The 19,464-nt window shown below is 47.0% G+C and overlaps 1 protein-coding gene across 1 annotated transcript in view; it reads left to right on the forward strand.

Annotated features, from left to right (window-relative positions):
* Positions 1-365: 365 nt before the first annotated feature.
* Positions 366-19,464, forward strand: part of LOC116988212 (transcription factor E2F2-like) — a 42,836-nt gene continuing 23,737 nt past the window's right edge. The window contains exon 1 of the mRNA XM_033044765.1: positions 366-943. Coding sequence (XP_032900656.1) covers positions 701-943 — 243 coding nt within the window. The 5' untranslated portion in view covers positions 366-700. The remainder of the gene's footprint in view (positions 944-19,464) is intronic.

A 19,464-nucleotide genomic window follows, 5' to 3' on the forward strand; every position in this document is an offset into this window, starting at 1 on the left:
TGTGTGCGTGGGTGAATGTGTGCGTGGGTGAATGTGTGCGTGGGTGAATGTGTGGGTGAATGTGTGTGGGTGAATGTGTGTGTGTGTGTGTGTGTGTGTGTGTGTGTGTGTGTGTGTGTGTGTGTGTGTGTGTGTGTGTGTGTGTGTGTGTGTGTGTGTGTGTGTGTGTGTGTGTGTGTGTGTGTGTGTGAGTGAGTGTGTGTGTGTGTGGCTTTAAGAAGCCAGCGAGAGCGCTGCGATTGGTCGCTGTTGCATGTATATGACATGTAGCCTAGTCAGTTTCCCACCAATCAGCGCCTGTAATTTCCAGTAGATGGCGGGAAATATGAATTTCGCGGCACAAGCTTTGGCGCCAGAGGCTGAGACTCTGACTCTGAATCAGACTGTGTTCAGGAGCTGCTATAGTTTCTGCAGCCATTTTTCCCCTCTGATTCAGAGGGGATCCATTCACAATCCATTGCATCCTGCTGAATCCATAGCTGCACCAGGAGCGAGACCCCCTGCAGTTTAATCCCGGGACACTGCTGATCATTTATATGGTTGCATTTGTTGACTTTGCATTTTATTTTACAGATAAAACCCGGGTTGAAAGCAGCCTTTTTTTCTTTTGCCCCCCTTCCCTCCCTCTCTCCTCTCCCTCTCCCTCGTTGCAAACAAAAGGGGGGAGAGAGTGGGGGGAAAGATTACTGCTTTGCAAAACATGCCAAAGGGGATCTCTCCTGCCCCGGGCAGGGGCATCATTAGGGTCGTCTCCAGCTCCCAGAAAAAAGTTGTTAATATGGAAAATGGAGGCTCGGGTTTGTGCAGTCCCCAGGTCCCAAATATACCTTATTTAACTCAGAATGTAGGAGCAATATACTCTGACCACAGTGGGGGCTGCCTGTACACGACCCCTCATGGACCTGAACTTAAAACAATAAGGCGTATCGCAGGACGGTTGCCGGTAAGTGTGATTTAATAATTAATGCATTCACTTGGAAATTAAACGTGCTGTTTTGTGGCTGCGTGCCTCACTTGGATCCTGCAAATCCCAGGTCATTGTCCAGGAAATGTAGCTTTTTAATTTTTTTTTAACTCATTCATTTTATGGCAACAAAAATGCTAATGTTTGCAATATGTTTTGTGTGTTTGCGTGATGGGGGTTGGTGCCGGTCAAAGCAGGTTTCGCTTTCTGTAGGCGGCTGATTGCAAATGCATTAAAAAAAAAAAAAAAAGGGAAAATGTAATTTCTCATTAATATGCATTTGTTTTCTAAACGCGTTGTCATTTTTCCTTATGGATCATCAAACTGTCACTGTCATAATGTTGGTGGTCCCAAGTCATCGGGCCTTAGGGATGACTTCCTGGATGTTTATTTATTTTTAACTGTGTGGGTCAAAGTTAAACTGGAGGACTTTGCATTGGACTTTTCCGGTGTAATAGTTGAGATAAAGGCGTGTGATCGGCAAACCAGGCTGTTGTCACTCGCCGTGCAAAACCTTCAGTCTCATCAAATAATATGAACTGGGGGAGGGGAGGATATCGCTGAAACAAAACGTCACCGACTTCCAATGATAGACGTTTCTAACAGGGAGCTGGAGCTGGAGCTGCCAGTACAGAAATTGAAAGCAAAGCACAGAAAACTCAAGCTAAGAAATTTTCCATTAATAAGAAAAGGTTGAAGTTAACTTTTTTCTTTTACAGCCTTTGTTCAAATTGTAAATGCAACTTGTTAGATTTAAACGAATTAACGTGACTGAGTTATTGAACTCTTTATTGTATCTTAGTCACAATCTATCCCCATCCATTCTCCTCCACCAATGTCTTCCCTGCTGTTTTGAAAATTTCCTATTGAATTTTTTAATTTTAAATAGGGATCTTTTAAATTGTATTATTGATCTTTGGGGATGGTGGGGCAGATTGATCAGAAACGTAAATGGATCGATCACCTTGGATAGACAAAACATGTTGGAGTGACTCGGCTGGACAGGCAGCATCTCTGGAGATACGGAATGGGTGATGTCTCCTTTCAAGACTTCTTCAGACTGTAGTAAAAATGAGGGAGTGGGGGCCTGGAAAACGGAAGTAATTGAAAAGATGAAGGGTGTGTGAGGTGTCTTGACATAGATCGGGAGGGATTGGGCCAGGGGGGATATAGGATGGAGATGAGGTACATGGAAGTGGATTCAGTGGGACAGGAGCAGGCAGAGTTACTCCAGTTTTCTCCAGCGATGCTGCCTGACCCGCTGAGTTTATCCAGCATTTTGTTGTGGTTCTGGTGTAAACCAGCATTTGCAGGTCATTCCTACACTATGGATCACCTATTCTTTTTCGCCAGAGATGCTGCCTGGCCTGTGTAGGAAGGAACTGCAGAAGGAACTGGTTTACACTGAAGGTAGACACAAGATGCTGGAGTAACTCAGCGGGATGGGCAACATCTCTGGATAGAAGTTTCGGGTCAAGTCCCTTCTTCAGACAGAAGAAGGGTCTCGACCCAAAACGTCACCCATTCCTTCTATCCAGAGATGCTGCCTGACCTGTGTCTATCTTTAATGGATCAGATGTATAGTGGAGCTGTGGGAGCAAATTGGTGGCAGAGTGTTCTGTGGTGAATGAATTGCCTCTGGTCATTCCACAGGCTTTGCAACACGTGTAATGCACAAACCGATAATGTGATGTATTCTGTGGATGAGGGTAGCTTCACAACCCAAGTATCTTGATACCATTTGGGATAAAGTCAGGGAATGTTGCCGACTGGCCCGCTCCAGACTGCAGGAGTACGTGCGTGAAGATTGGTGTTGCTAACGCCAAGGTTCTGTGAGGGAGGACCACAGTCTTGGGGTCCTTTCATTGCTGGAGACACCACCCCAGGGGGCCACATGAGTGGCAAGAAATTGAGGAGAATTGTGGACGTAGCCGAGACCATCACACAAACCAACCTCCCTTCCATTGACTCTATTTGACTCAAGGCCAGCAGCATAATCAAGGACGAGTCGCACTCTGGCCACCGACTCTTCTTCCCCCCCTCCCCCCTCCCAACAGGCAAGAGGTATAGAATTGTGAAAACACACATCTCCAGATTGGCCGTTCAAGCCAGTTCAATGTGATCATGGCTGATCATCCACAATCAGTACCCCGTTCCTGCCTTCTCCCCGCATCCCTTGACTCTGCAATCTCTAAGAGCCCTATCAAGCTCTCTCTTGAAAGTAGCCAGAGAAACGACCTCCACCACCCTCTGAGGCAGAGAATTCCACAGACTCACAACTCTTTGCCCTTTTATTCTGGGGCTATGGCCTCTGCTCTTGGACTCTTCCACTAGTGGAAACATTCAAGCTATCCAGTCCTTTCACTATTCAGTAAGTTTCAATGAGGACCCCTCTCCTCATCCGTCGAAACTCCAGTGAGTACAGGCCCAGTGCCTTCAAACGCTGATCATATGTTCACACAATCATTCCTGGGATAATTCTCGTAAAATCCTGGGTTTGATCCTGACCTACCTCGATTTCTCTCTGTGTGGTGTTGGGCATGGGTTTTCTCCGGTTTCCTTCCCCATCCCAAAAGACGTGCGCGTTTTTCTAGGTTAATTGGCCGCTGTAAGTTGTCCTGAATGTGCAGGGAGTGGATGTGAAAGTGAGATAACACACAAGTGGTGTGAGTGGGTGACTGATGGTCAGCATGGACTCGGTGGGCTGAAGGACCTGCTTCCATGCTGGAAAATCTCCAACGAAAAACCCCATTCTTTCCAGCACCTGGAGAGTTAATTCAGTCGGAAGGGGAGATGGTACTGGCCTGTTGGTGTCATGCCATGTCTTTGATAGTCCTACCAGTAGAACCAGTTAAGATGCAGGCAGTCGTGCTGCCTCCGTCGCCCAAAGGCACTCAAGACTAAAGGCAGCATACCAATGCACAATGTGATTGGCCCAGCATTGAATCCAGGGTGTAGAGACAAGGAACCACAGAAGCTGGTTTACACAAAAGGACACAAAGTGCTGTAGTAACTCAGTGGGCCAGGCAGCATCACTGGAGAACATGGATAGGTGGCGATTCGGGTCGGGACACTGCTTTAGTTTAGTTTATTATCAGGTTTAACGAGATTCAGTGAAAAGCTTTTGCTGTGTGTTAACAGGTCAGTGGAAAGACAATACATGATTATAATCGAGCCATTCACAGTGTACAGATGCATCATAGAGGGAATTGCATAGAGTGCATGTTAAAAAACAGTAAAGTCCGATCACAGATAGACCAAGGGTCTCCAGTGAGTTGCATAGTAGCTCAAGTCTGGTCTCTAGTTGTTTCAGACTGAAGGGTCCGACCTGAAATGTCACCTATCGATGTTCTGAGATGCTGCTTGACCTGCCGTGTTACTCCAGCACTTTGTACAGCCTATATCCCAAATTCAAAAGGACCCAGTGAGCCCTTCCATGAAAACAAGGGTCCGACTCAACTTCTGGATCAGAATGCAGTCTTGGAGGTCTGCCAAGTGAGCCTTGTTTCTTTCCATGCATCCCTTTAGCTTGTCCATGTTCAATACTCTTGGCCCCGGCAGCTCAGTTGTTCATGCCACTGGCTCGGAGGTACCCTAAAGGGCCCATCCCTCTTAGGCGATTTTTTTTTGTTGGGTGTCTACAGGCGACTGCCGCAAAATTTCCGAAGTGTTGAAAAATGTTCGGTGACAGTGGCGACAATTTTTGCTGTCTGAGGTTGACGAGGGTGCTGTCATAGGTTGTCGCCAGGTGTCGTAGGTGCATTCCATTAAAACTAGTCCCTGGCAATTACATAAGTGGGACAGGCCCTTAAGGTGCATGCAGTTCAGTGGGAAAATGTGACCTAGTGCTTACTTCATGGTGTCAGATATACATCTTGTACAGGAAGGAACTGCAGGTGCTGGTTTACACCGAAGAAAAACACAAAATGCTTGAGTAACTTGGCGGAACGGGCAGCATCTCTGGAGAGAAGCAATGGGTGACGTTTTGGGTCAAGACCCTTCTTCAGACATCTAAGACCACCATCGGTGCTTACTACTCTCTCTGTTTTCAAATCATTTCATTATCTTGTCCCTCTTAAATTTTCCTCCGCCTTCATTCTCAGATGGCTGTCCTCCGGTTTTGATGTTAAGGCAATTTGATGTCAAGTTTAGAAACATAGAAATTAGGTGCAGGAGTAGGCCATTCGGCCCTTCGAGCCTGCACCGCCATTCAATATGATCATCCAACTCAGTATCCTGTACCTGCCTTCTCTCCATACCCCCTGATCCCTTTAGCCACAAAGGCCACATCTAACTCCCTCTTAAATATAGCCAATGAACTGGCCTCAACTACATTCTGTGGCAGAGAATTCCAGAGATTCACCACTCTCTGTGTAAAAAATGTTTTTCTCATCTCGGTCCTAAAAGATTTCCCCCTATATCCTTAAACTGTGACCCCTTGTTCTGGACTTCCCCAACATCGGGAACAATCTTCCTGCATCTAGCCTGTCCAACCCCTTAAGTTTGTGTTCCATGAACTCCTGTGTAGATATGGGAAGTACTTTAGTAGGCTAAAGGGTATATGTAAATGCCTGTTATCATCTGCACACACTGGGAGTAATCTATTTCTGGTTTTCCAAGATGAATGTAAATAACGAGTGGGCCTCACTCTGGCCTGTTCGCACGTTTCAAACTGATATAGAATTGAGGTCTTTGTTTACATTGTTAGCGACATTTGGACGTCAGAGATAGACACAAAGTGCTGGAGTAACTCAGCGGGTCAAGCAGCATCTCTGGAGGATCGAGACTCTTCTTAACTAGCATCTGCAGTTTCTTAGTTCAACATTTGGACATTTCAAATTTTGTTTCGAACCTCCATGCGCTTGACGTTCTAATTGATCAATATTAAATAAAAGCACTGGAAAGTTCAACAGGAAAGCTCAAAAGGGAATTGTGTCACTTGGTCAAAAAGGAGGGTTGTTTGGTTTTAGAGGAATATGCCGGGGATGGGCAGCAAGGGAAGCGGGACTAGTTTGTGTCGCGTGAAGGAGACGTGTATTTCTCTGCTGCCTTTCACACTGTTCTAAAGCCCATGAAGTGTTCCTTAGCTTGTGCTCACTGCCGTCTAAGTAAGGAAATCCAACAGCTAATACATTTGTGTATCAGGGAAGGAAACTGGTGAGGTTACCTATTGGAAAAACTCTTAGCGGCACAGTGGCGCAGCGGTGGAGTTGCTGCCTTACAACGCCAGAGACGCGGGTTCGGTCCTGACTACGGGTGCTGTCTGTATGGAGTTTGTACGTTCTCCCTGTGACCGCGTGGGCTTTCTCCAGGTGCACCGGGCCGGTTTCCTCCCACATCCCAAAGACGTACAGGCTTCCAGGTTAATTGGCTTCTGTGAATTGTCACTGGTGTGTTGGACGGAACTAGTGAACGGGTGATTGTTGGTCGGCGTGGGCTGAAGGGCCCGTTTTAACTCGTGGGTTTTCTCCAGGTGCTCTGGCCGGTTTCATCCTACAGTCCAAAGACGTGTATGTTAATTGGCTTCTGTAAGTTGTCCCCAGGGTGCAGGATAGAACTAGTGAACGAGTGATCGCTGGTCAGCACAGACTTGGTGGGCCAAAGGGCCTGTTTCCACGCTGTATCTCTGAAACTAAAACGAGAAAACCTTTGTTAAAAAACGACTTGCATTTTGTCCCTAATGATGTCTTGTTTCCTTGTCCCGTTTTCCTGAAATTTCGCAGGCTCTCGTTCGGCCTTGTGCATTCCATAGCGTAATTCCACATTCCACCATTTGGGCCATGAACTGGGTTAGAATGTTGTCACAACCACTGTACTGTCTGGTCACAATATGTTTGTGATTCATAACTATCCCCTTAAATGCTACCTTCAGCTAACAGCACAGCCCTGCAGCCTGGTCCGGGAAGGAATCCATCTTGGATGGACTGGAGATAATGCACAAACTATCGTTCACCATCTGAGGAGCTAACTAAAATGGCTGCTGGATAGTTGTTTAGTTTAGAGATACAGAGTGGAAACAGGCCCTTCGGCCCACCACGTCGGCACTGACCAGCGATCCCCGCACATTAACACAATCCAACACGCACTAGGGACAATTTAAATTTAAACCAAGCCAATTAACCTACATCCTGAAGAAGGGCCTCGACCCGAAATGTCACCCATTCCTCCTCTCCAGTGATGCTGCCTGTCCCACTGAGTTACTCCAGCATTTTGTGTCAACCTACAAACCTGCACGTCTTTGGAGTGTGGGAGGAAACCGAAGGACTCTGAGAAAACCCACGCGGTCATGGGGAGAATGTAAAAACTCCAGACAGACTTCATCCTTAATCAGGATTGAACCCGGGTCTCTGGTGCTATAAATTCCTCCACTGCTCACAGAAATAAATTAGCCCCATCTTCTCGTTTATTCTCATCCTCCCCCTCCCCACTCTCCCACTTCCCCATTGTGTATACATCTTTAATAGTGTGTAGGAAGGAACTGCGGATGCTGGTTTAAACCGAAGATAGACACAAAAAGCTGGAGTAACTCAGCGGGACAGGCAGCATCTCTGGAGAGAAGGAATGGGTGACGTTTCGGGTCGAGACCCTTCTTCAGACTGGTTAGGGATAAGGGAAACGAGAGATATAGACAATGATGTAGAGAGATGAAGAGTTGAGATTGCCTGCTTGTAGCCTCAAGAATACTCTGGGAGAGTAAACAACAAAGACTTGAGTGCACAATAGGTTTGTTACAGAGTGTAGACAAAAATGCTGGAGAAACTCAGCGGGTGAGGCAGCATCTACGGAGCGAAGGAAATAGGCAACGTTTCGGGCCGAAACCCTCCTTCAGACTGCAGAGTGTGCCTGGTTAGGTGTGATGCTCGTATTTATATCGCAGCTGAAAATGTTTGCAAGTCTGGGACATGGAGATGCGTTGAGTCCAACTCTCCCACATCCCTGGTCAGACATCTAAACCACCAGTGCTGCTGTTGCTGTTTGAACAGCAATTTTTTTATTTTGAAAGGATTTTTAAACTGGCCTCTTTCTTTGTGCTGTTTCTCTTGTTCCCACATTATGACACGGTTTTTGCTTTGATAGTTTGACGATGGGTCCTGGAAAATGTACACAATATAAACTACTCTTCCAGCGGCACAGAGGCCCCGAGGATGGTATTGTGGCAATGCAAAGCCCGAGCCTTCATCTTTTCAGCAGAGTAGATTTTTACTGACAGGTGTTTCTATTGGAAAGACATGGATTTTTGTAGGTCCCCCTCGCATCTCTCAAATATCTCTGAAGAGCAATGTCAATGAAGACAAAGCGTGAAAGCATTTCAAAAACCATTTATATAACACTTTTTTTAAATCTTGTGAACCCCTTTCACAAGAAAGAGGTTCATCAGTTATAGGTGCAGAATTATGCCATTCGGCCAATCAAGTCTACCCTGCCATTCAATCATGGCTGATCTATCTTTCCCTCTCAACCCCATTCTCCCCAGATCCCCTGACACCCGTACTAATCAAGAATCGTTCAGTCTCCGCCGTAAATATATCCATTGACTTGGCCTCCAGCCTTCTGTGTTGTTCCATTAAGAATTTCAGAGGCTAAAAATAAGCTGCGGGAGGCACTCAGTACCCCAGACAATATCTGTAAGGGAAGAAATGGACAGACAATGTCTTGGCCCGGGACCCTTCATCAGATACTGAAGAAAGGTCCTGACATGAAACGTCCTCAGTGAATTTCTTTCCACAGATGCTGTCTGATCTGCTGAGTTCCTCCCGCAGTTTTTTGCCTCTGATTCCAGCATCTGCCTTCTCTAAATAAGGAATATTTATAACCAGTGAGTGAAAAGCTTGGTTAGAGATTGGATTCATGGAGCATTTTAGAGGAGGTGGCGAGTTGAAGGATGCCAATTCCAGTTTGGGGGTGTAGACTAGACTTTAGACATGTTAGAATTTGGAGATACAAGGCAGAAACGGGCCCTTCGGCCCAACGAGCCCACGCCGACCAGCGATCACCCCGTACATCCTGCACACCAGGGACAATTTATGGTTTTCCCAAAGCCAATTGAACCTACATACATGTACGTCTTTGGAGTGTGGGAGGAAACCGGAGCACCCGGAGAAAACCCCCAGGTGGTCACAGAGAGAAGGTCCAAACTCCATACAGACAGCAGCAGTAGTCTTGATCGAACCCAGGTCTCTGGCGCTGTAAGACAGCAACTCTACCGCTGCACCACCATACCGCTACTACTAGATCTAAAGAAATTGGAGGTGAAAGCCTCTTTCTAAAATCATAATGAAAGCAGGTGATGCTTGTTTAAGGTGACAATGGGATCTGTTGAGCCAGAGTGCTTGTAGTCCTTGTCCAGAGGTTATTACTACAGTGCAGTTAAGTAGGGGGGTTCCTGCATCCTCGCCAAACAAGCAGCATGGTTGGGGCAGCGGTAGAGTTGCTGCCTTACAGCTCCAGAGACCCGGGTTCAATCCTGACCACGGGTGCAGTCTGTACGGAGTCCGCACTTTCTCCCCGTGACCTGCGTGGGTTTTCTCCGAGATCTTCTGTTTCCACAAACACTCCAAAAGATGTACGGGTTTGAAAGATAATTGGCTTGGTAAAATTGTAAATTGTCCCTAGTGTGTGTAGGATAGTGTTAGTGTGCGGGGATCACTGCTCGGAGCGGACTCGGTGGGCCGAAGGGCCTGTTTCCACTCTGTATCTTGAAACTAAACTTAAAACAAGATGGGTGACATAGTATTTCTGCATCGACCCAGCCCGCAGCCCGCTGGGAATGTTCAGGCTGTTGCTTTCATTTGCACCTGCTCGTCTTGTCCTGGGTAAATGAGGTCATAAGTTGGAGAGGTGCTGCAAAATAACAGAAATCCTTGCTGCCATGTTTCTTGTGTATTATGAGCGGTGGCCCTGGTGTATTTGCGATGCAAGGTGGGAATACTCATTGCAGGCATCTGGAGAGTGTTTTTGCACGGTTCTGCCTTGTGCCTAATCGGTGGCGGAAAAGGCTTGAAGACGGATCTCCCATTCCGTCTCCCCAGAGATGCTGCCTGCCCCGCTGAGTTATCCCAGCTTTTTTTGTGTCCATCTTCGCCGTAAGCCAGCATCTGCTTTCGTCAGCCTCTTGCTGCGAGGGGTTGGACAGGCTAGATGCAGGAAGATTGTTCCCGATGTTGGGGAAGTCCAGGACAAGGGGTCACAGTTTAAGGATAAGAGGAAATCCTTTAGGACCGAGATGAGAAAAACATTTTTCACACAGAGAGTGGTGAATCTCTGGAACTCTCTGCCACAGAAGGTAGTTGAGGCCAGTTCATTGGCTATATTTAAGAGGGAGTTGGATGTGGCCCTTGTGCCTAAAGGGATCAGGGGGTATCGAGAGAAGGCAGGTACAGGATACTGAGTTGGATGATCAGCAATGATCATATTGAATGGTGGTGCAGGCTCGAAGGGCCGAATGGCCTACTCCTGCACCTATTTTCTATGTTTCTATGTGAGCAAGACTCGTAGCATCACACAGCATAGAAACAGGATCTTGGCACATCTCGCCCAAGATGCCCCATCTTAGCTAGTCCCATTTACCTATGTTTGGCCCATATCCCTCTAAACCTTTCCTATCCCGTTTCGAATGTCCTCTTGCAACTGCAGTAATTATTACAGAGCTGGTGTTTAGTTTCTGGTCAAAAATCCTTCCAGGATGTTGGAAGGAAGATAATGGGATTTGGTGATGCCAGCAACATTGAATGGTACGGGGAGGCGTTAAGGCTTTTGTTGGATGTGGGCAGTCTATTACTAGTGCAGTTTGAGCATGTTCATTGCTCCAAGCCTGAACATTTCTGCACATGCAGCCAAGTTGCCTCATCTCCTGCGTAGTTTCATTCACGAGTAGTTACAGCAGTGGATGAAGGTTTGTAGTGGGCATTTCCCCGACAAACACTCCTGGCAATATCTCAGGAATGAAATATCGAGCTCTGGTGGCCACTACCACCTTCCCTGCACGAGATGTAATACATGGCAGCACGGTAGATTTTCCGCCTTGCGGTGCCAGACTGGATTCGACCCTGTCCACGGGTGCTGTCTGTGCGGAGTTTGTACGTATTCCCCGTGACCGCGTGGGTTTTTTTCCGGGTAGGTGCTCCGGTTTCTTTCCACACTCCTAAGACGTACAGGTTTGTAGGTTAATTGGCTTCGGTAAAATTGTGAATCGCCCCTAGTGTGTGTAGGATAGTGCTAGTGTGCGGGGATCGCTGGTGTGCGTGGACTCGGTTGGCCGAAGGCCCTGTTTCCGTGCTGTATCTCTAAACTCTCTCCTTGCACCTTCCCTGTGCTCAACTGTGGTGGTTCTTAAGTTGCTGGAGAGTTTTCACCACTTGATCTCTTTGATTGTGGAGACCACTGGAGAAGGTGGTGGTGCTTCATGCTGGGTGCGTGCATGCTGGGCTCTTATCCCGGTTGGAAATGGGTGCTCGTGGATCTGTGTAATTTTCCATCACATAGAAAATAGGTGCAGGAGTAGGCCATTCGGCCCTTCGAGCCTGCACCGCCATTCAATATGATCATGGCTGATCATCCAACTCGGTATCCTGTACCTGCCTTCTCTCCATACCCCCTGATCCCTTTAGCCACAAGGGCCACACCTAACTCCCTCTTAAATATAGCCAATGAACTGGCCTCGTCTACCTTCTGTGGCAGAGAATTCCAGAGATTCGCCACTCTCTGTGTGAAAAATGTTTTTCTCATCTCGGTCCTAAAAGATTTCCCCCTTATCCTTAAACTGTGACCCGTTGTTCTGGACTTCCCCAACATCGGGAACAATCTTCCTGCATTGGATGTGGAATGGGTTTAGAGTTGTGATCCGATCTGATGCGACTGTTTTGCACTGCCCAATGCACGCTGCATTCAGTGTGTAGCATGCATGCATGCAGCCAGCTTATAGCTGCATTAGGCTGACCTACATTAGTAGTTTCTGGTTCTGCTATAGGTCGTATTCAAGAAGAAAATGCCAGGACATGCGGGTCCTATGCATACAATGTATTCAAGAGAGAGTTAGATAAAGCTCTTGGGGATAATGGAATCAAGGGATTGAATTGAATACATTTTATTAGCCAAATATGTATACATACAAGGAATTTGCCTTTGCTCGCAAGTAACAACACGATATACAGTAAACAATTAAGAATAGAAAATTATGTTAAACATGTGAAGAATTAAATAAAATACCAGAGCAAAAGGAGGCTACAGTGGTTTTTGAGTAGAGCTACTGCTCGTGGAAAAAAGCTGTTTTTATGTCTGGCTGTGGTGGCTTTGACAGTCCGGAGTGGCCTTGCAGAGGGAAGTGATTCAGAGTTTGTGGCCAGGGTGAGAGGGGTCAGTGATGATCTTTCCCACGAGCTTCCTGGCCCTTGTAGTGTACAGTTTGTCGATTGGTAATGGGGGGGGGGGGAGAGGTTGCAGCCGACAACCTTCTTGGCTCAGCCATGATAGAAAAATAGGTTCAGGATTATGCCATTCGACCCCTCGAGGCCAGCAGCACCATTCAAAATGATCATGGCTGATCATCCTAAAATTAGAAGGAATGGGCCAGAAAGTCGCCGTTTCTGAAGTGCCGTATCTACAATTTGCTTTCCATCCTCTAGGACAGTTGCAGAATGAATTCCTAGTAGTTGGGCCTGGGGGATTTGTGAAGGCAATGAGGCTGCTTGTGCTGTTAACTTATGATTAAGTTGTCGGCTTGGTTTATGCATTGACCTTGTGGTTTGGTGTAACTGAATGGCTTTCAAAGGTCAGTGATGTGGGTGTGACATTCCCTTCTCTATAGGAAGTCAACAATCCAGATGGGTCCTTGTTACATTCCTGGTTGCTTCACGGTCTCCTTCAGATGCTAGCTTTTTAGTTCCGATTAATTTCATTAATTGGATTTAAATTTGTGTGGTATGGTTTGATCTCGTGCGCCTGGCGTATTTGTCCCAGCCGCTGGGTCACCCCTGTGGTAACACAACCAGCGTGCTGCTGTTGCTGACACTGGCCTTTCTCTATGGATAGCCAGCTAACCTTCCTTTTGGATTGCCATTCTAGTGTAATTTAGTCTAGAGATGCCCTTCAGCCCACCGAGTCCACGTCGACCAGCGATCACCGCACACTGACACTATCCTACGCACACTAGGGATCATTTACAATTTTACCAAAGCCAATTCACCTGCAAATCTGTACGTCTTTGGAGTGTGGGAGGAAAATGGGGCACCCAGGGAATACCCACGCAGGTTACAGGGAGAGCGTACAAACTCTGTACAGACAACACCCGTAGGCAGGATTGAACATGGGTCTCTGGCGCTGTAAGGCAGCAACTCTACCGCTGTGCCACCACGCCCTGTTTGGCCCAGGTTGTGCGTGATACTGACTCTGGAGATATCAAGGGGTCACTTTGGGTTTGAGTCAGCATTTAGCAAAGGGTGCTGCAAAAAAAAATGTGTTTTTCAAATGCTTTATTCATCTGCAAAGTGCATGAGTGGGTGTGGACTGTGAAACCACAACTGATGCGGTCTGAGTCGTTGACACTTCACTTCCCCTGATGTCAGTGCAACACTTCCAGCCCTGCCAAGAGGGTGAGGGGAATATTAGCAAGGGATGCAGTGCTGAAGTTTGGTTGAGATGGGGCTGAGGATGTATACGTTGGGGTGGGTGGTGCCCAGTGGGCAAGTCTTGGAGCTGTTGTGTTCCAAGACAGAAGCCATTTGATATTAGGGCGACCAGGTTCAGGAATAGCTACTTCCCCACAGCCATCAGGCTATTAAACTCGGCTCGGACAAAACTCTGAACATTAATAGCTCATTATCTGTTATTTGCACTTGATTCCTGTGTGTAATTACGTATATAATGGCATATGGACACACTGATCTGTAAGCAAGAATTTCATTGTCCTGATAGGGCCACATGGCAATAAACTTTCTGGCAAGTTTGTTAGGGATACATGTTGCATAGGATTCTAACTGACGCTTTCACAGAAACAGACCATTTGGCTTTGCTATTTTCCCACCAGTTTTATATGGTCCTTCTCTGACCACCTTCTTGTTCTTTCACCCTGCACTTTTGTTACGTTCTCCACTCTTGACATGTTCAGAAGTGATATTAGCAGAATTAGGCCATTCGGCCCATCATTTCTACTCTGCCATTCCATCATGGCTGATCTATCTTTTCCTCTTAAATCCATTCTCCTGCCATTCTCCCCATAACCCCTGACACCCGTACTAATCAAGAATCTATCTATTTCTGCTGGAGAAAAAAAATATCTGTTGGCTTGGCCTCCACAGCCTTCTGTGGCAATTAACTCCACAGATTCACCACCCTCTGACTCGGGATCCAAAGTTTCAAAAGATTCAAAGATGACTAAAGATGTTAAATTAATCTGGAGACAGACACAAAAAACCTCAAGTCGCTCAGCCGGTCAGGCAGCATCTCTGGAGAAAAAGAAGAGGTGACATTTTGGGTCGAGACTCTTTTTCAGACTGAGAGAAAGCGGAACGAGAGATATAGACGGTACATTGGAGAAATGAATGGAGTCGTAGAGTGATACAGCGTCGAAACAGGCCCCTCGGCCCAACTTGCCCACGCCGGCCAACTTGTCCCAACTACACTAGTCCCACCTGCCCGCAATTGGTCCATATCCCTCCAAACCTGTCCTATCCATGGACCTGTCTTAGTCAAGTCAAGTCAATTTTATTTCTATAGCACATTTAAAAACAACTCTCGTTGACCAAAGTGCTTTACATTGGTGCAGGTACTAATGTGCTACTAACTGTGGTACATAGATCAACAATACATACATAGATACATACATACAGCGCTCCCTCAGAGGACCTCAAGAAAGGCTTTAGCTCCACTGCTATGCCACCCTGCCCTGTTCTTGTTGAGACATGAAGCATTGCGTTAAAAGGACATTGTCTATGGGCATATTCGATGCATGGCTGCCTCCTCTGAGATGGACACGCATTGCTGGAATAACTCAACGGGTCAGGCAGCATCTCTGGGGGGGGGAAACATGATGTTTCGGTTTTGGATCCTAATTCAGAGCTTCTGATTCTGACCGCATCTGAGCTTCTGATTGACCTTGGGTCTTTGTGGCAAGGCCTTTTCCATTCTATAATGAGTTCTCCATGCTTGGTCACTCTGAGGTGAATGAGCCAGAAGGAAGAGCTCTTTGCAAAGTCAACAGAAACCTTAGTTTGTGTCCTATCTAGGTCCATATTGACAATTTCAGAGGTTAACTGTCATTTTAAGGCCTCCTTTGTTAAATTATTATTTGGGTGGAAAGGTGGAATCTTTTGATATTTTTACATCTCGGTATAACTTTCTATAGATGGTGGGGTTAGTGCTTCAGCCTCGTTAGACCACACCACGCTGCCTTGCACTAGGGTGGTGGATCTGTGGAATTCTTTGCCACAGAAGGCTGTGGAGGCCAAGTCAAAGCATATTTTTAAGGTAGAGGTAGATCAATTCTTGATTAGTACGGGTGTCGGGGGTTATGGGGAGAAGGCAGGAGAATGGGGTTAGGAGGGAGAGATAGATCAGCTGTGATTGAATGGTGGAGTAGACTTGATGGACCGAATGGCCTAATTCTGCTTCTATCACTTATGAAGGTTCCTCTGTCCGTCAGTGGGAATTGGAGCATCTCAACGGTGGTTCCTGTGTCTGGTGTTGTATAGATGACATCCCTGCAAATTGGATGACGTCATTTAGTTTACTTTAGAGATATAGCACAGAAGCAGGCCCTTCGGCCCAACGGATCTGCGCCGACCAGCGATAAACCCCATACACTAACACTATCCTACACACACTAGGTACAATTTGCAAGATTACCCCATGCCAATTAGCCTACAAATCTGAACGTTCTTGACGTGTGGGAAGAAACCGGAGCTCCCGGAGAAAACCCACACGGGTCACGGGGAGAACGGACAAACTCCATACGGACAGGCCCCATCAAACCAGTATCTCTGGCGCTGTAAGGCGACAGCTGTGCTGCCATGCTATCCTGGCATTTGGTCCAAGTCTTGATGGGAAAGGCAATGAGATTGTGTAATTGGGAAGAGGGGGAGATAAGGCTGTAATAGTGCGATGTCCCTCAAGTTGCATTCCTTGGCATTTGACTGTTGGAACTTGGGGCAACTCTCTCGTTGAAGGAAGATTTGAAGGAGGTAGACTGACCCCATGCTCAGTGCCATTGTTGGTCGAGACAATGTGTATTGACCTAGAGTGTTAATCGGGTTGCATTTAGTTACGATGAAGCATAAAAATTCCATTTGACCGATCTAATTCATGCCAGTGTTGATGTTCTGCAAATGCTTTTTTTGAGCCTAGTTCACCTCGTTCTATATGCATGACCCCTCTTCCTCGAAGTTTATTTACCTTTCCAACAATACCGTTGCCTCACAGCACCAAAGGCCAGGGTTCAATTTTGACCTCGGGAGCTGTGTGTGGAGTTTGCACGTTCTCCCGGTGACCATGTGGGTATCTTCTGGGTGCTCTGTTTCCGCCCACTTCCCAAAGGCAAGTTTATGTAAGTTGGTCTCTGTAAATTGCCCATAGTGTGCAGGGAATGGATGTAAAAGTGGGATAACATAGAACTAGTGTAAACGGGTGATCGATGGTCGGTGTGGACTCGGTGGGCCTGAGACATGTTGTGTCTCAAAAACTAAACTGTAGGCCTCAACTAATATCCGTGGTAACTGTGCTTTGAGTTAATAATAATAATGGATGGGATTTATATAGCGCCTTTCTAGAATACTCAAGGCGCTTTACATCGCATTATTCATACACTCCTCAGTCACACTCGGTGGTGGTAAGCTACTTCTGTAGCCACAGCTGCCCTGGGGCAGACTGACGGAAGCGTGGCTGCTAATCTGCGCCTACGGCCCCTCCGACCACCACCAATCACTCACACACATTCACACACATGGGTAATACAGGAGTTCTCCTGTATTACCCATTGGGAACAATATTTTATTTACAGTTGTTGGTATGTTTTCCTCAACAAGTCTCATCCTTCCACTGTCTTCCAGTCCAATGATGTGTTGAATTATTAAGTTGTCTTCTTTGCTTTTCGGCCTCTTCCTGGTTTTGCTACCTCTAACTTGGGACGACAGATGGCACAATGGGCTAAGTGTTCGGCTGGCAACCGGAAGGTAGCCGGTTCGAATCCCGCTTGGAGTGCATACTGTCGTTGTGTCCTTGGGCAAGACACTTCACCCACCTTTGCCTGTGTGTGAATGTGTGTGAGTGATTGGTGGTGGTCGGAGGGGCCGTAGGCGCAGATTGGCAGCCACGCTTCCGTCAGTCTGCCCCAGGGCAGCTGTGGCTACAGAAGTAGCTTACCACCACCGAGTGTGACTGAGGAGTGAATGAATAATGCGATGTAAAGCGCCTTGAGTATTAGAAAGGTGCTATATAAATCCCATCCATTATTATTATTATTAACTCTCTGCAGCCACACTGGCTGTGGAGATTTTTGCATTTCTTCAGCATTGGCCTCTTCTCCACTCTATGCCCTTGGCGACCAGGCCTTCTGATGTATGAATCAAAAATTTTGGAAATCCGTTTAGAGGTACAGCATGGAATCAGGTCACCAAAATGGACACAAAAAGCAGGAATAACTCAGCTGGACAGGCAGCATCTCTGGAGAGAAGGAATGGGTGACATTTCAGGTCGAGACCCTTCAGACTAGTCGGGGGAAAGGGAAACAAGAGGTATAGACGATGATATAGAGAGATATAGAACAATGAATGAAATATATGCAAAAAGGCAATGATGATAAAGGAAACAGGCCATTGCTAACTGTTTGTTGGGTGAAAACAAGGAGAGAGAGAGAGAGGGGGAGAGAGGGAGAGTGGGGAAAGAGAGAGAGACCCAAGCGAAATAACAGGTGCTTTTCCCCCACCCCGCACATCAATCTGAAGAAGGGTCTCAACCCAAAACATCGCTTATTCCATCTCTCCACAGATGCTGCCTCACCCGCTGAGTTCCTCCAGCGATTTTGTCTACCAAGCGAAATATGAGGTGCTTTCTCACACCCTCCCCATAGATTCCCCTCTCTTCTCTGTTGATTCAATGGTTGTAATTGGGTATTTCCTTTGATCCAAAGGTGTGTTGTGGAAGTCATTGAGCAATTTGCATGAGCTTTATCTTATCATCGTGAGTGGAGCTATCTCTTTAGGATCAGTGGATTTGCATGTAGACAAACCCATCAGAGCTATTTTCACAGGTAAACAAAATTGCTGGGGAAACTCAGCGGGTGCAGCAGCATCTATGGAGCGAAGGAAATAGGCGAAGTTTCGGGCCGAAACCCTTCTTCAGACTGATGGGGGGTGGGGGGGGGGAGAAAGAAGGAAAAGGGGAGGAGGAGGAGGAGCCCGAGGGCGGGCGGATGGGAGGGTGGGAGGAGACAGCTAGAGGGTTAAGGAAGGGGAGGAGACAGCAAGGGCTAGCAAAATTGGGAGAATTCAATGTTAATGCCATACGGACGCAAGGTCCCCAGACGGAATATGAGGTGCTGTTCCTCCAATTTCCGCTGTTGCTCACTCTGGCAATGGAGGAGACCCAGAACAGAGAGGTCGGATTGGGAATGGGAGGGGGAGTTGAAGTACTGAGCCACCAGGAGTTCAGGTAGGTTATTGCGGACTGAGCGGAGGTGTTCGGCGAAACGATCGCCCAACCTACGCTTGGTCTCTCCGATGTAAATCAGCTGACATCTAGAGCAGCGGATGCAGTAGATGAGGTTGGAGGAGATACAGGTGAACCTTTGTCGCACCTGGAACGACTGCTTGGGTCCTTGAATGGAGTCGAGGGGGGAGGTGAAGGGACAGGTGTTGCATTTCTTGCTGTTGCAACGGGAGGGGGTGGTGCGGGAGGGAAGGGAAGAATTGACGAGGGAGTTGCGGAGGGAGCGGTCTTTGCAGAGACAGTTTCACAACCTCCTCTCTAACTTCCTCTCTCCGGAGACAGTTTCACAACCTCCTCTCTAACTTTTCCTCTCTCCAAAGCTATTTTCACTGTTGTTTGAGATTTAGGTGGAGCTGCTGCCTTACAGCACCAGGGACCCGGGTTCGATCCAGACTACAGGTGCTTGATGTATGGAGTTTGCACGTTCTCCCTGTGACCTGCATGAGTTTTTTCCCCGGAGATCTTTGCTTTCCACCCGCACACTCCAAAGACGTACAGGTTTGCAGGTTAATTGGCTTGGTATAAATGTAACTTATCCCTAGTGTGTCTGTGAGTTAGTGATAATGTACGGGGATCGTTGGTTGGCGAGGACTCATTGGGTCGAAGGGCCTGTTTCTGTGCTGTATCGCTAAACTAAAAGAAAATAGAAAATGATGGGCGATCTGATCTTTGCTGATTTATTTCTCATTCTCTTATTTCCTCTTGTGCTCAGAAAGGAGGAACTTTGTGTGGCTTTGAGGATAAAACTCTCAAAGGCAGTGAATGGGAAAAATAGACGGGACTAATTTTCCCATAGCAGGGAAATC

Source organism: Amblyraja radiata, chromosome 27, assembly GCF_010909765.2.
Source record: "Amblyraja radiata isolate CabotCenter1 chromosome 27, sAmbRad1.1.pri, whole genome shotgun sequence".
NCBI lineage: Eukaryota > Metazoa > Chordata > Chondrichthyes > Rajiformes > Rajidae > Amblyraja > Amblyraja radiata.